At 50.0% G+C, this 17,313-nt stretch overlaps 1 protein-coding gene across 1 annotated transcript in view; it reads right to left on the minus strand.

Annotated features, from left to right (window-relative positions):
* The window catches only part of LOC144180137 (cytochrome P450 3A13-like), a 128,188-nt gene extending 112,291 nt beyond the window's left edge, over positions 1 to 15,897 (minus strand). Inside the window, exons 1-3 of the mRNA XM_077708529.1 lie at positions 15,797 to 15,897; positions 3,646 to 3,742; positions 2,922 to 2,974 (exon numbers count right to left, since the gene is read on the minus strand). Coding sequence (XP_077564655.1) covers positions 2,922 to 2,974; positions 3,646 to 3,742; positions 15,797 to 15,897 — 251 coding nt within the window. The remainder of the gene's footprint in view (positions 1 to 2,921; positions 2,975 to 3,645; positions 3,743 to 15,796) is intronic.
* Between the last annotated feature and the right edge of the window lie 1,416 nt (positions 15,898 to 17,313).

Genomic DNA, 17,313 nt, shown 5'->3' on the forward strand with positions numbered 1-17,313 from the left:
TTGGCACGCCGCGTTGTGGATTAGGTCTAGAGAGTACGCAGAGCAGCTAATACCACACGGTGGTCGGTTGACCCTCAACTCTCTCAACCCCGCACTCAGAGCACTGCTCCCTTTACAGACTAAAAAAAGCAGCGGTGATGATTTTACGTCAGTGTGCGCCCAGCGTGGCGGGTACAAATTGCTGCTGCTGGCTCATTGGTCTCCAATAAGTGCCCTTACATCTATGGATGGACTGACTAGTACTGCGTATATTTGTTACAATGCCCAAACTGTCCGTTGGCAATGCTTTCAGAAACAACACAACGGCCTTGGTCGTCTTAGGTGACGTTAGCCGTCGCTTGTGTAGCATTGTGAAATACAGAACTCATTTCCCCCTATTCCTATGGTACCATCGTTGTTCAAAAACGTCACAGAAATCTCGCTACCATCCATATTTTCTCAGCCAGTGATTGAAGACAATAGCTGTATTTCCTGTGTTGTGCGCTATCATCTTTTTCTTCCTTCACCCTTTCTTCTCGTTCCCCAAGCTCAACTCCTCATCTTTTTATATACGCTTTCTTTCTATTTATCCCTGCTTTCTTACTTCCCATGTGTAGGATGGCCAACAGGACTCTCCTGTGGTTAATCTCCCTGCCTTTCATGTACTGCCTTATCCTTCCTTCCTTGCTTCGTTCCTCCTTCATGCAGTGTAGGGGATAGCACTCCCTTCATTTTAATAAGCTCTCTGTCCATTCGTCCGTCCGGCCATCCATGCGTCCTTCCACCCACCAAACCGTCCGTCCATCCGTCCGTTTCTCCGGTCTGTCTGTCCTAATCGCGATCAGAGTTTCAAAACGGCCATGTGTCGCGAATTCGTCGCACGTAAAGGTTCCCTGGTGGTCAAATTATTCCGGAGCCATCGACAACGGCGCGCCTCATAACCCAAGTACAGCTTGGGTGCGCTGAACTGCATTATTTGAATTTGGAACTTTTTCGCTCATACCGTTACTGTACAACCATCGGTTTATTCCTAATTCATCCGAAGAGAGAAAGGCCACCCAACTTTTATTTAGCACACAAAATTTTATGATCGTTAATTCCAGCCTGCGTACAGCATCAACGAACACGACAGAAGAAGCCGCTATAGTCCTCGCCATCGCTCACGCTACGACTCCAACTATCACTGTGCTCACGGACTCAGAAGCCGCCTGCCGACGACGCTACGCGCAAGGCCGTGCTTCCACCCTGTCGCTCCACATTCCATCCTCAAGCCCCACTCTTCCTTTTACCCGCGTCGTGTGGACACGCAGCCACACCTGGGAACGAAGTGGCTCGTGCCAGGGGCCGCCGTCTCCGTACACGGCCGCTCCTAGACGAGGCCGGCCGCCCCAACCTCGACCGCGGTCCAGCTGCTCTGGAACCCCTTTCCCCAACCGACACCAACATCCCGTTCCACTGCAGGGCCTCCCGACGCCCCTATCCTCCTGCCCACCCTCCCCCTCTCTCTTCCCGACGCCCACATTTGGCGAAGATTTCAAAGTCACACCTACGACAACCACGCGGCCCTCCACCGCATCTCCCCCACCTGATATGCGCTCAACTTCGGCCACTACGACACTCCCAACACGACCCCGCACCTTGTCTGGATGTACCCACTGAAGATCTGAACTTGCCATCACACTTTCCCCCTTTTATAGAGATGGGAGGGGGCGTTGTGCAGTGGCCAGCTCCAGGACCAGGAAGCCCTGACCTCTCGGGCGAAGAGGGCCGCGACGGCGCGCGGCATACCGGAATGGGATGACCACCCACCGCTTCTAACTCTTTCTCTCCCCTCCTCCTCCTTTTTTTTAAAGAAAAAGTTTCTACCTCTACCAGCCAACGGTTCTTTCGTGGCGTGCGGGACAAGAAACTCACAACGCGGCTGCGGAGGAAGGGCGGTTTTCACTCACGGAGCACAGTGTAGATGGCGCGGCGAATTTACCCAGCGTTCCCCGCGCGCTCAAGCCGGAGGGCGCATCGAAGCGACCCGGCTTTGCTGTCTGCTTTAGCGACGGTTGTTTTGGCGTGATTAAGCGCAGCTTCGGTGTCCAATGCGCGCTTCCTTCGCACGGCTTGATTAAATTGTTCGACAGCACCTCCTGGGTAACCCGGACACGACGGAATTAAGTTGTCGTACGACAAAGATAGGCTAAGGACTGGTTTGCAGGGCGGGAAAGCAAAATATACAAAACACATACAGACATCTCGCCACTAGAGAAACGCTACCTTTTGCGCACTGCTTGCCACGAATGGGACTCGATTTTTTCAATTGGTGAATACCTATTCGGCTGAGTTTTAAGAGGTGTTACAAAAGGCGAAAGTAGCAACTGGTTCTGATAACTAGCGATTATAAAAGTTCCCTCAGCTTTCTTGCAATTCTAAAACGTACCAAACTAACTAGTTTAAATCGGTATAAATGGGAATTACTAAGCTCACATGCATGACGAATTGTTTCGGTGTCTGCGCTTGTGTCGCGCGGTGGAGTAGCCCCAAGCTAGCACATCAGGATGGCTAGGTTCCACTGTCTCACCCTTCGAAAGACGCTCCTGTCTGTTTTCTTTCTCTCGAATCACGCCCTAATTTTACAACTGACCCTATCTAGCAACGTTGCGGCCGGGCTACAGCGTCGGCGTCCGCCGCTGTAGCCCGGCCATGGCCGACACTGCTGCAGCGTTCGGGACGCTGCCCACCCCTGCCCCGGTCACGGCTGGCAGAATCTCTGGTTTCACTCTTTGTAGAGCCACGTGTTTGAATTCAAGACACGTTGCATGGGCAATTGTTGTGGGTGTCGTTTAAAGCTTTGCTTTAAAACCACCTTCGCAGCGTGGATTGGAGCTAAATTTTTTTCTGTATAAACGTTTTGCCACCGTCTGTACAATGAAACAAAATAAGCACAGACTCACCCAAAGACGCGTCCAAATTTCTGATACCTTTCTTGATCACACAAGCATGGCGGCTAAATTAAGAAAGGACAAAACAAGATAGGTTTTCTTTTAGAAACTCAAGTACATAAAGCTTTTCAGGTTACCTAATTGCTGGCTATCGGACGAGGGAGTGCGAACATTTATTTCAATACATAAATGAGTCATCGCTAATCACATGAACATCTCCTAAATGACCACATGTTGTAAGCTACTTTAGTGCATACTACCTGGCTACATAACACACCACCTTGAGGATAGTAGCTTTTCACTTCTACATAAGCCCGCTTTGGCATGCTGCTAACAGCGTTCAGAGAGCCTGAAGAATCGTTCGCTCCTGTGACCTGAAGTGATTTTAGAATTTTTGGCCGGCAATTATTTTTTCAGGTATTTTACGCCAGCAGAGAGCTGCGTCTCATCAGGCGAAACGCGGGGAATGTTTGATTCTTGACGCTCTTATTCGCTTTTTTTTTTGCACGTTCAACACCCTTGTTATGTTTGCAGCTCAACGCATGTTGGGTCACTTAATATCCGAGAGAGGATTAAAGTATGTATGTATCATATCTTGAAAAATTAATGCAAGATGTAGGGTTTTGTAATGACTTCAATTAGGCATGTTATTTTTTGCGCGCTAGCGTTAATTATTCTGGCTAAGCGAATCGAGCAAACTATATTATAACCCTGCTCCGCTTACTTAACTTCTTACCTTAGTCAATAAACGCTTCGCTGGGCCAAGTATTAGTGAGAATTCCTCGTGAACTAGGTTTTGATCATTCCAGTAGTTCCTGTTTCTTGAGGCATACCTAAGCAGCAAGATCAAAAGTAAACAAATGTAATTGGTCCCCCTTCCATAGGAACCGTTGAAGCACGAAAGTGATGTGCCTTCCCAGGAGCAGTTGAACGCTTTTTGTGCATCGATATGAACTTGAAGATCGCTATTTTTATTTCGTTGGTATGGCACCGTTATACACAGTAAACACGTGAGACACTGCATTGTAAGCGCCGGAGCATTGCGTAAATTCGACTGAAACCACAGGCGCTCGCAAACCGTCCGTGCGAACGAAACCAAACGGGTTGTCAGCGAATCATTTTGGTGAATACACGGTCCGCTGCAGCAAAAGGAGCATCGGACCATGCCAGGACCGCGACATTCTCAATTCGGCGTAGCTATTACTCCGAGGTCGTTGCATTACAGGCTTCTCCGCAGGTTACGCTGCGCGTCCGCCACAGAAATCCCCGCCGTACACGTGTAGGAGCTGGCATCGGGGCGCCAACTGTCGGCGCTCATTAGCGTCATGATGAACTACTTCTCTTCGGCTCTCCTAGAAGGCAGCACCATCTGTAGGAATGGACATAGAGTTTCATACTAATATATTAGTATGAAACTCTATGGGGATGGATATAAGGCGCGTTTGTCGTCTTGTTTCTGCGTCTGTTCATAGCGCAGTCGGGAGCGCGTTTCGTAACTCCCGTTATGGCGAAAGAGTTCGTGGTTCGATTCCCGGCACAGCCGCGTCAAAGGGAGTTTTTTTCGCGATGTCATTTCTGTGGCGGATATGACGTCAGTCAGATCTTAGTGGACCCCGGCATGATACTTTTGCATAAACAAATGATACTTTTGCGTAAACAAATAAATGCTCACCAGTGAAGGACAGCAGCGCTAATTACAGGCTACAGAACGATATTTCGTAAGAAAGCTTTTCTGTAAAAGGCTGAACAAACTGGATGCTTCTCGGCTGCTCTAACTGCTTAAGAATTAGGCGAACATGCTGTGGCTAATGTGCCCAGACAGTGAAACCAAGCTCTAACCTCATTCCTTCTAGCATTCATTTCTTCCATCCCACTCTTTTCTTCGGCCCTTCTAAAATGAATCGGCTTAAAAACTCTTGGTTAAGGTGTGAAAAATGGAAAGACAAAAGCATGTTCGTTGCAACAGAATAAAAAATGTGTTCACTGGCAGTCAACAGCTCGGCTAAGCTTCACTAAGACTGCCAAAAAAAAGAGCTTACGCTAAGTGGTGCTTGCATTACAAGAAGAGAGAGAGAGAGAACAACTTTATTGAGCGCCTGCAGTTATGAAGACGCGGCCACGACGTCGTAGCAGTCTACCCCGTGCCGTGGCCTACTCGCGCTCCCCCCGGAGAGGTTGCACTTTCGGGCCGTTGGCGAGCGAGGGCGGCTGCCACCTGCTGGACGGCCTGGAGTTGGGTAGTATAGTCACATGAGTTCATGGCGGTTGTGATGTTGGGGGGAGCTCCTCTTGCAGAGCTTCGATGGGGTGCGATTGACAGTTCCATAGGAGGTGGGCGGTCATCGCGGGGGCACTGCAGCACAAACGGCACGTATCTGTTTCATAGACACTGGAACACACGTGTTTAGCTAACACTGGGGTGAGGAGAGATCCTGTCTGTAGTTGTCTGCAGAGCACAGATTCTTCTCTGGAAAGCCGTGGGTGAGGGGGTGGGCGAAGGCGTCGGGTGAGACGGTACCAGTCCAAGATGTCCCCGTAGGTCGTAAGAGGTGCGGGCTCGGCAAAAGTGGACGACGCAGGTGGGGAGGTCGGACTTGTGGGCGCCGCGCGACCGGTGACTCGCGCGCAGCGGAGTCGGCCTCCTCGTTGCGATTGTCCAGTCCGGTGCGGAGACCCAGGCGGCCTACATGTGCGGGGAACCACCGAAGGGACACTGTTAACACACGGGAATGCGTAGCACTTAACATTTTCACCACACGGGCACACACTTGGTTCGTAGCGTAGCGGAGTACTGCCGTCCGCGAGTCGCTGAGGACCGTGGTACGGAACGTGGGCATGCGCCACGTTTACTTTTTATTTATTGACGTGGGAGAGACCAGCCAAAATTACTTTTTTTTGTCAGTCCACCTGACCGGAATGTGTTTTAGTGGGTGCACATGAGTCTGAAGCAGCCGTGACATCTATTTATTGTGTTCCCATTTTGACTTCCGCCAAAACCTGCAAGCCACTATCCACTTTTTTTTAACCTTGGCTTTACCACAAAACTGGAATATATTTCCGCAACTTTATCTGATTGTGCAGCCCTTGTGTACACTGTTTCATTGATTGGAAAGCTGCTGCCATTTCTATTTACCTTCTTAAGGCTTCCTGCGTTTTGTACGCATCACTGCATTGTCACATGTGTTTGAGTTGTTTGCCGTCTGTACACATTTTACTGCCCTGATACGCATTTAATATTTCGAATTTAATACCCGCTGTGTTCTATGATGTATCGGGGCTGCATACCAATCCACCGTGTCTAATTTGTGCTCTTCTGTTGTTTTATTTTATATTATTTCTGTTCTTCAGCGAAAAAACCTTTTGCGCTCTGCTGTTTCTAGCTTTTTTCGGTCATCCACAGTAATTACGGTTTTCATATCTATGCTTGTGATAAATGTGTATCAATCTTGTATTCGAATGCGCTTCAGCAATTACGCCTGTATTGTCCCTTGCCCCTGTTGCTGCCTTGCACTGTCAGGGTCAGGAACCGGTCGAACTGCGTACGCAGGTTTTTTCCTCTGCCCTACCCACCCAAACTGGGCAAAATAAAACATTTCATCATGAATCTCTATGCGTCTGGCCTGCCCCTCACAAACAGTTTAAAGCTAACTAGACCAGAATTCCCACAAGCTGCTATATCCTGTAGCACCCTCACTTGTTTTTTTTTTTAAATCGCCCGACAGAGTTTATGGAAAAGTTGCATCTTGGAGAGGCTTATTGTACTAGTCCAACCCTCAACAACGCACCTCAGTGAAATGAAAACTTGTCTGGGCAAGAAGACTGAGCAAAAACATTTGCGCAACTATGAGAATCGAAGGCATCGCGCATGGACCCGTCATGTCCGGTGCCTGCAAGACAAATTGCACTCTTTCGTGCGCATCATACGGTTGCTTGCAGGCACTGCGTGGAGTTGCCCGATTGCTTGCGCCCGATTTGCGCCATCCACCATTACTGTGACCACCGCTCGGTCACGCCGATGCCGTATGTGAATTATAGCGTTTTCATTAAACGGATTATTACATCGCTAGCGCCAATTTCTCAGCAGTTCTGCTTTTCCAAATGGCACAGTCTGCGTTGTTTGCCATCTACTGCTTAACCCAGGAACTAACACATGGCATGTCTACCGGCAAAACCTACTATGGGAAAATTGCTGTCACGGGGGGATTGAGTGCGGCAACATCATCGCAGGTCCCTGCTTTGCTTCTTGTTTGTGTACGAAACCAATCGTCTACACAGTTTACGTTGCTATCCCCGACTACAACGTTCAAACTCAGTTGTTGAGGCCCCTTCGGTATTGAGCTTTGTTGTCTTTTTTTCCGGTAGATGGTATTCTACCTTCTCTCGCGTGAGCAGTAGAGGGGGCACGTCGGTAAACATCCACGGCGTCAAACCATAGGCAGAGCCACAGAAGAACACACAACACAGCTGTACTTCACTTGCGCAAAAAGTCTCAGGATAGACGGCATGACACAAAGCATTTCATGTTGCTTCGCCCCTCCTAAGTGTCAGTCATTTTGAGCAAGGGAAGTTCAGCATGAAATACCAACACGCCCTATACCTACACACGCCCAAAGCTACACAACACGCCCGAACCTACACCTACACACAAACCTAAACAGAGGATGCTTGTGCAGAGAGGTAACATCAAGCCGAGAACTGAGCTGACGGCGACAATACCTGCCGTGGCCTTGCGTTCGCTGCTCGACGCCATAGAGTTTCGATTTGATTTGATTGTAGGGTTTAACGCGCCAACGCAACGGAGGCGATGAGGCGCGCCGTAGTGGAGGGCTCCGGATTAATTTTGACCGCCTGGGGATCTTTATCGTGCGCCGAAATCTCGAACACACGGGCGTTTTTGCTTTCCGCCTCCATCAGAAAAGCGGCCGCCGCGGCCGGGAATCCGCCATAGAGTTTCATAAAATAATAACTAGACTCGGGGGAACTGGCGCTACTCTCAACGCGAACACCGAGGCGGCGCTTACGCTTCGATGGAAATGATGGGTAGTTCTGGAACCGGATTGCGTAGGATCGAACGGGCTCATGGCTGCGCAAATTGTGTTTTTGACAAAACACTTATTGCCTGGTTCGCTGTTTACAAATTACGTGACGAACAAGAAAGCTTGTGACAAAAACAGTTTTTTGTTCAAAATAAAAAGGCGCGTTCCAATAAAAAGCAGACGCGGAGTCGACGAGGCTTGCGGAGTAGTTTTGCAATTTGCTGCGAAGTACGGGACGACGCGGACTTCTTTTAAAACTTGTTTCAGTTCAGTTTGAGTTTATTATTCATTCCAAAAAAGTAGTACAGTAATATTGTACAGACGAGGGTCCGAAAGTTAAGAACTGCAACGGCACCTTCGATGCATTACAACAATCAATAAATTAGATAAAGTAAACAAGCAACGAGTGAATGGCAATCAATTATACAATATAATGGGGTGAGTAATCATTATAAACTAAGTGACACATCAGGCAACGAAAAGCAACGCAAATAAAGAAAGAATAAAAGAGGGTGAAGAAGAAAAAACGAAAGAAATTACATCAAGTTTAATGGCGGACATTGTCGATCAAAATACAATTATCTAAATTGCATAACCAAAAACCCAATGCCTCCAAAAAGCCCATAAACAGGCAGCTAATAATTTAACAGAAAACGTTTAACGACTTTTTGAATGATGATAATGTAGACATCGTTTTAACAGAAAGAGGCATGTCATTCCATAAAGTAATAGCCGCAACGTTTTCGGTGCTTGTAGTTTTTAATACCAAGGAAAGTCTTGTGCTGCTAAAAAAAACGATTCCCTTTGGACAAGTTATTCTAGCCTGAATTAGTGACATTCATCAAGCTTCGTTTCTATCAGCCGCCGGTGCTGCTACACCGTGGGAACCGGCGTTCACTTAAAAAGTGCGGCTGTTCAAACCAGTTCGCAACCGTCGTCGGCTTCGAAAATACATTGCTCTTCCAAATGAGCTGCGCTGCAACCCTTAATTCGCAGGCAACTTCGCAGCATACAGCGCCGCCATTTGAGTTTTCCTGCTCGCTGTGCTGGCAATGAATTTATAGCCCACCTGATTAGTTAACTGCAGTTACAAAACATTTGCACTGCAGTGTTTTCAGTTTAAGGATAAAGGCAATCAGTTTAAGGATAAAGGTATTTAGAACGCTTCTTCCAACCTAGGCAAATTCCTTCATGCAAGTCCAAAATGAAAAATGAAACTGGCTGCACGATTCAATCCATAATAACTTCCGCAAGCCATCGAGTGCCAATCCGAATCCAGAACTACCCATTACGCCCATCGCGACGGACGATCGCAGCGTCAGATTCCTCTCTAGTTGTTATTGTATGGCTAAAGTGAGCAATTTTAACCAGTAAGATGGTTAGAGGACAGAACGTGGTAGTCGTGGTACGCGAAAGGCATGCGAGAAACGTTTTGCCGCCGAATCCTAAAGCAGGCGCAATGCGTGGCCATTGGACCGAGCCTCAAGTTGACGAGCGAGGAAGATACAATGGCTACCCATTCTTAGAGATCCTTCATTGAACCTTCCATCATTTCCACTAAACAGGACTACCGATGACAGACGCAACAAGTGTCAACCATAATGACCGCCTGCACAAACGTCTTTTCAAATGGCAGCCTTGCACTGGTCTCTTCATTTATTAAAGTAAAATGAGTTCTGCGACGTGTTGGCCGCACTAAAAGCAAAAACATCTAAGTCGACTCACCTGTAGAGCAGGAAGCAAATCGTTACCACCGAAATTACAAAATCTACTATTCCAACTGGAAAAGCCATGCTTCGACAATCACTAGAAAAGTCCTTGGCGCGGTGAAATACTCAACCTCTTCAATACAGAAGGAGAGCTACAACCACAGTAGGAAACATAATGCACGGCTTAAAAGCTTCCGTCTGTTCTCTCACATCCCAGCCGGCGGTGTTTAGTGCTACGTGCCGTTTTGATGATGCTGTTGGGATTATCTGGGTTACAGCCGCGAAGTGGGTCACAGCGCCCAGCAGGTCTGCCACTGTACCAGCCGCTGCGACAGGCACACTACCGGCGCGACGTGCGAGATGCCGACCTCAGTTGAAAGCGGTGTAAAGTGTGAACCACATGGAGAATTTCCTGCGCACGAAAAGCTGACGCGCACATTGCGAGCAACCAAATGGCTGGGGATACCACCCTCACGGCACAGCGCGGCACGTCTGGCGGCGATAACTTGGAGTTGCCGTCGGCCGTGAAGTGGCGCATGTAGCTGCGGTGACGGTGATAGCTTTTAAAGACGATAGTCTTTCTTGGGCTACTTAAGCGAAGAAATTTTGTTCTGTCTGTCTGTCTGTCCGTCTATGACTCGATTCAGCCACCCGGCCAAAGTGAAACTGAATCTGAGCAATAGTCTTGTATACCCACAGCCAAACCTAAACAACTTAGCAATGGAACGAGACGGCTTGTTTTCCACTGTGGGGGTATGACACCATCTGTCCATGTCTGATTAAATAGATCGAGAAGAGTTTTTCGAGCTCCAGGGCAAATCCCCCCATGACCTGGCGTCGTACCGTTCTATTGCCCTTGCAAGCTGCCTTGGTAAGGTAATGGAAAGGATGTTCCTCACGCGGCTGCAGTGGTACCTCGAATACCACAATGCATATCCGGAGGCTACGGCTGGTTTTCGACGAGGGCGTTCATCTATTAACTGTGTTGCAGATATAGCCGCGTTTATACAGCACGAAAAAAGCCGTAAACCTCTCTCAGCAGCCCTCTTTCTTGAAGTCAAGGGGGCCTGTGATAACGTGTTTCACGAAGCTGTGCTAGACGCCCTTACAAATAGATACGCAGCTTCTTGTCCGGACGTTCATTCTTTGTAATGACAGAAGACGGCCCAACACCGCAGCACACCATTCTATGCGGTTTTCCACAAGGTGGGGGGCTAAGCCCAACCCTTTTAATTTCGCTATATTCGGGCTGGTACAAGCTTTACCGAAGACTGCCTGTGTATCCATTTACGCCGATGACATCTGTCTCTGGGCTTCGGGTGTCCATCGAACTCAGCTGCAAGAACGACTTCAAAAAGCGGCCAATGTGACGAGATCATACCTCCGAGTACAAGGACTGAGCATTTCCAGTGATAAGTGCGCGGTGGTTGCATGTACCCGCAAACACATGTCCAATTATCCCATCACCATCAATGTAAAGTCGATACCTTACTCCAGAAATCACAAATTTCTTGGCGTGGTCATCGACAGGGACATGTCATGGAGTGCGCATGTGTCTTTCTTGAAGAAGAAACTCACCGCTATCGCCCACATTTTCAGATTTCCCGATGGAAAGAAGTGGGGCACATCGGTCAGAGGAATGCTGCAGCTGTACCAGGCACTTTTCGTGGACGTTTTGCGCTACAGCTTGCCAGCGATATGCGGTACATGCTCCGCTAACCTTCGGGCGATCCAGACCATTCAAGCGCAGGCTCTCCGCACCTGTCTTGGTTTGCGGCGATGTGCGTCAACACTGGGAACAATATACATTGCTGAAGACCATCCAATAGCCATCTTATGTGACCACTGAGACGCCACGCCTTCACATCAGGCTCCTCACAAGGCTACCATGCCACCAACTTGCGCAGCTTCCTCGAAGTCGTCCACATTCTGCATTTGCAGCCATTGTCGCAGCGCACAGGGCTGAAGTACCATCAAGTTACACTCCTGCGGTCACACCGGTCTCCCCGTTGTGGTGCCTGGCAACCTCCGAGATTCGTCTGTATGTTCCTGGCATTGAAAAGAAGGCCGACTTACCATGACTGGGCTCTCAGACAGTTTTCTATGCAGTTACAGGAAGCATGTATACACAGATGGTTCTGTGACGGTGTCGAGCTCGGTAGGTGCGGTGGTATACCATCAGAATCAACGAAAATTCGATTCCATGTCGCCCATGTCACGAGCTCGACGGCTACTGAATTTGCAGCCATCCGTGAAGCTCTTCAATACATTATGGAAGCTTCACCCCAAAAATGGTGTTTTTTACGGACTCCAAAGGCGCCCTGCAAAGCTTCCGAGCAGCCCTGCGCTACGGTCCTTTGCACCAACTGGTGACAGAAATTCGAGAATTATTTCACCAGGCTGTCATAAAGGGCCATACTATTTTATTTCAGTGGCTGCCAAGTCACTGTGGAATCACTGGCAATGTTTCAGCTGATGCAGCTGCCCGGACAGGCCATGACAGTGAAAGGACCTTCTTGCTTCCGCTTTCAAGGACTGATGCCGCTAGGCTGCATCGCCAGTTCACGCGCAGGACCTCCATTACTCAGTGGAATACACCGAAATTTGTGCATCCACGCCTCCATAACAAGGACCCTCTACTCCAGCTCCGTCTTCCGTGTCGGCTGTCTCGATCACAGTCTACTTTACTTTGTAAGCTGTTCTTGGGAATGGCTTTCACAAAAGCCTACTCCTTCCTCATCGGAATGGCCAGTAGGGCCCAGTGCGACGCCTGCGGGGTTGAAGAGACAATCGAACATGTGCTTTGTCGTTGCCCTTAGTATTCATCAGAAAGACGTGTTTTGTCCGCCGAGCTCAACCTATTGACACGGTCGTAGGGAATGAGATGGGCTTTATTAAAGATGGGGCGACCAGTGCGCAGGGAACTCGTAGGCGGGGAGCGGTGAGCACAGAGCGAGTAGCGCGCAGCACCAACGTCTTCCTCCTCTTTTCCACTCGCGGCCGGTCAGTTCGTTTTTGTCGTCTTCTCTCCGAGTTTCGTTTCTTCCGCTTCTATCGTAACATTTTCCCCCGGGGCAGACGAAGCTCGCCGAGCGAGTTAAGGGGGGCGAGAGTGACAGCGTTTCAGGCGAGCTACATGCACGACCTGTGTCCTGCTCGAGCGGCGACCATTAGACGTGACTTTGGCGACGACATAGTTCACATCGTTGAAGCGGGAGAGCACCACGAACGGTCCGGAGTAAGTGGAGAGGAATTTTTGGTGCAGTCCTTTCTTGCGCACCGGAGTCCATAACCAAACTTGTTCACCCGGAGTGAAAGCGACGGGAGGATGTCGGTCATCGTAGCGAGCCTTGGTACGAGCTTGCGAGCTCAGAGTACGAATACGTGAGAGCCGGCGCGCCTCTTCAGCACGGCACAAAGTTTGGGCGAGTGAAAGGTGGTGATGTGGTGAGAAGGGCAAGATGCTGCCGAGAAATGTACGTGGAGCACGGACATACAGTAGGAAAAACGGAGCTTAGCCAGTAATGTCGTGTTTGGCGGTATTGTAGGCGTACGTAACGAATGGTAGCACAGTGTCCCAATTCTTCTGGTCGGACGTAACATACATTGATAGCATATTGGTCAGCGTGCGGTTTGTGCGCTCCGTCAGACCATTAGTTTGCGGATGGTATGCGGTGCTATGGCGAGAGACAGAGCCACAAAGTCTCAATAGTTCTTCTAAAACGTCTGCCGTAAACTGTCGCCCGCGGTCACTGATGATAACGCGCGGAGCGCCATGACGAAGGATAACAGAACGCAGAAGGAAGGCTGAGACGTCCTCAGCTGTAGCTGCAACGAGAGAGGCCGTCTCGACGTACCGGGTCAAGTAATCGACGCACACGATAATCCACCGATGACCTGTCGAAGACTTCGGTAGAGGTCCAAGAAGATCTATTCCGACTTGTTCAAATGGTGACGTAGGTGGAGTCACGGGATGCAGAGGTCCCGGCGAAGGGCTCCCAGGGCGTTTATGACGCTGGCATTGCAGGCAGCCGGCAACGTATTACTTCGCAAATCGCCGCATTCCTGGCCAGTAAAAATTCTGTTTAAGCCGATGTAGCGTGCGCACAAAGCCAAGATGACCCGCTGTGGGGTCGTCGTGCGTAGCATGCAAAATGGCGGCGCGAAGACTGGCTGGAACAACCAAAAGGAAGCGGGCGCCATCCACCGAATAGTTCCTCTTGAACAACAAGCCGTCGCGCACGACAAACGGGCACGATGGCTGCGCTCGCTGCGCTGCATCAAACATGCTTTTTAAAGAACTATCCTTCAGTTGTTCTTCCTTCAAGTTGGAGGCGGTGGGAATTGCAGTCGACAGAGATGCCAGACAGTCATCAAAGTGATCGTCGTCACACGGAGGCGCCGGGACAGGAAGGCGTGACAAGCAGTCCGCGTCAGTGTGTCGGCGTCCGCTCTTGTACGACACAGAGAAATCGTACTCTTGTAAGCGCAATGCCCAGCGAGCGAGCCGACCAGATGGGTCCCGCAGGCCAACGAGCCAGCATAGTGAGAAACCTTGTCGACGAGAAACCCGAGCACGATTGCTTGACGTTCTGCGAAATGACACTTCTTTGAATTCAAAACCAACCCTGCTTTTTGAATCCTGTCGAGAACAATTCCAAGGCGTTGGTTATGCTCGCTAAACGTCGTGCCATAGATTATGATGTCGTCCAAATAGCGCATACATATCTCCCATTTAAGGCCGCGCAAAATGGTGTCCATAAACCTTTCAAACGTCGCAGGCGCATTGCAAAGCCCCAAAGGCATGACGTTGAATTCGAATAGGCCGTCTGGTGTCACGAAGGCTGTTTTTTCCTTGTCGGATGGGTGCACCGGAATTTGCCAATATCCTGACCTGAGATCGAGAGAGGAGAAATATGAAGCGGGAATGAAGGCAGTCGATAGCGTCATCCATGCGCGGTAGGGAATATACGTCCTTTTTGGTGACAGCATTGAGACGACGATAGTCGACACAAAATCGCCATGAGTTATTTTTTTTCTTGACCAAGATTACGGGTGCGGCTCAAGGGCTGGAGGACTCGCGGATCACCCCTTTGCTTAGCATCTCTTGGGCCTGGTCATTGATTATTTTTCGTTCGGAAGGCGATACTCGATATGGCTTCTGGCGTATAGGGGTCGCATCACCGGTGTTGATTCGATGCTTTAGCCGGGAGGCAGGAACGGAAAAGGAATGATCGTCCTGGGCAAAGTCGAAAGTCGAGGCATAAGGAGCGAGCGTTTTCAGTAGTTCGCACTGTTCGACGGACGAAAGGGAGTTGTTGATCATGCGCTTAAAGGCGGCGGTATAGTCAGGTTTTTCTGTCGTGGCATGGTCGGGGTTGTGATTCACCGCTTGAATGGCGACGTTGACTTGTTCGTCGAAGTTGGCTATCTTGAATCCACAGGGAAGGACTACTGGCTCACTGGATGCATTTACCGTCCACACATGACTACGTCCGTCTGTGGCCTCGACCAGAGCTCGGGGCACCAAAATATTTTTCTTGACCATGTTGTTCGCATCGCCTTCAATTAAAATAGTGCAGCTTTTCGAACGAAAACGAGCAGAGTTCACCGGAATAAACGAAGCTGCCATAGCTGGTAACAGGGTGTCTTCAGCAACTGAAAGCACACCTGCGCTGGTCTCGCTGGGATCGTCAATTGGTGCGGGCAGAATTTCACTCCAGAATTTCAATCTATACCCAAAATAACATCATGGTTAGCTTGCGCCAGCACAATAAACTCCGTCCGGAATGCCTTTTCACCAAGCGTAACTGTCGCGGAACAAACGCCGATAGCGCGCAGATGCTCGCCCCCGACACCGCGGAAATGAACGTTGCGATCACACGCAAACATAACTTTGTGTCCAAGACGATTCTTGAAAGAAAGACTCATAACCGAAACTGCGGCACCAGTGTCCACTAAAGCTAACGTTTCTACACCATTCACACTAACGATCGCTTTGTTTTTTGACATTATCACAGGTGGGGGAATTGGTGAAAGCGACCGTCTCGCGACCTCACCCCCGTGGGTCGCAGAAGCTAGTTTCCCAGCGTCGGCGATCCTCGCCTTCCCCGCGGCGAGGGTGATCGGGCTTGGTGCGTACCGGTCGGACGCGGGCGAGTCGTGGCGCATGTTGCTTGACTGGCTGGACCGGTAGAAAGTGGAAGTCGGTATAGTCGTGTCGGAAGGCGGGTTGTTGCGCATTGCCGTAGGTGGTCTCACGAAATGTCCTTGAGGCTGCCGTAGGCGATAGGGACAAAATCGGGATATATGACCGGGGAGGTCGCAGTTATAACAAACAGGAGGCGGTCGGGGCGCAACATATCCTTGGTAGGGTCGTCTGTGATCATCAGGAGGTCGGCGCGGAGGGTCACTATTGGACGATGCAAACCTCCGAAACGGGGACCGTTTAGCCCGGGCTCCAGAGCGTTCATTCCGAAAAGTGGTTGGCCGACACCTCGAACTGTCCTCACACCAGGGCATCGGAGGCTCTTCTGATGACTCTTGCAATGCACACTGATGGTAGACGGGGCGGGCTGGAGCGGGACAATGATGGCAGGGCGAGTCGCGGCAGACGCTTCGCTGGCCAAGCTCTTCTCTGATAATTCTGCGAACCAGTGACGCGATATCTTCTGAAGGGTTCGAATTGAAGTCCACAGTCGCTACGGTGGTGACGTTTGCTAGACGACCGAACTTGGGAGCAATTCGCCGCATCTTCAGTGCCTCAAACGCCCTGCAGTGGCGAATCACGTCCTGTGCAGTCACAAGATCTTCCTTCGTTATTAAAAAGTTGTACGCGTCCTCAGCAATTCCTTTGAGCAGGTGACCCACCTGGTCCTCATCCGACATGCTACGGTTAACCAAGCGGCACAGCTGGAGCACTTCTTCGATGTACGTTGTGCAGGTTTCTCCAGGAACCTGGGCTCGTTGCGCGAGAGTTTGCTCAGCCTTTTTCTTTTTAGCGCCTGAATTCTCGAAAGACTTCTTAATCTCGGTAACAAAGTTATCCCACGTAGTCAACTTTTCCTCGTTGTTTTCGAACCACACAAGGGCGGTTTTATCGAGAGAGAAGGGCACGTTGGCGAGCTGTGACGCCGGGTCCCAGTGGTTGTACTTGCTGACCCTTTCATAATGTTTAAGCCAATCTTCTACGTCCTCATCCGGAGCCCCCAAAAACTTGCGCGGTTCCCTCGGGTAGGGCCAGATGCTCACCCTTGGTGGTGCAGCGGCGTCAGTAGCTCGGGTGTTCGGCATGCCGGTCTGTCTGGAGGGTAGCCCAGCAAATCCACCTGCTCCGTCAAGAGTCGTCGGTTGTTTCCAGGGGGTGTCGATACCCGGCTCCTCCACCTATTGACACGGTCGTAGGGAATGAGATGGGCTTTATTAAAGATGGGGCGACCAGTGCGAAGGGAACTCGTAGGCGGGGAGCGGTGAGCACAGAGCGAGTAGCGCGCAGCACCAACGTCTTCCTCCTCTTTTCCACTCGCGGCCGGTCAGTTCGTTTTTGTCGTCTTCTCTACAAGTTTCGTTTCTTCCGCTTCTATCGTAACACTATTTTTATGAAGGAAACAGGATTACCCGAAAGACTGTAGTGCCCGCAAAGGGGCTAATGTTTGCGTG

The sequence above is a fragment of the Haemaphysalis longicornis genome, unplaced genomic scaffold, assembly GCF_048455015.1.
Source record: "Haemaphysalis longicornis isolate Haplotype H1 unplaced genomic scaffold, Haemaphysalis longicornis Haplotype H1 scaffold_4, whole genome shotgun sequence".
Taxonomy (NCBI): domain Eukaryota; kingdom Metazoa; phylum Arthropoda; class Arachnida; order Ixodida; family Ixodidae; genus Haemaphysalis; species Haemaphysalis longicornis.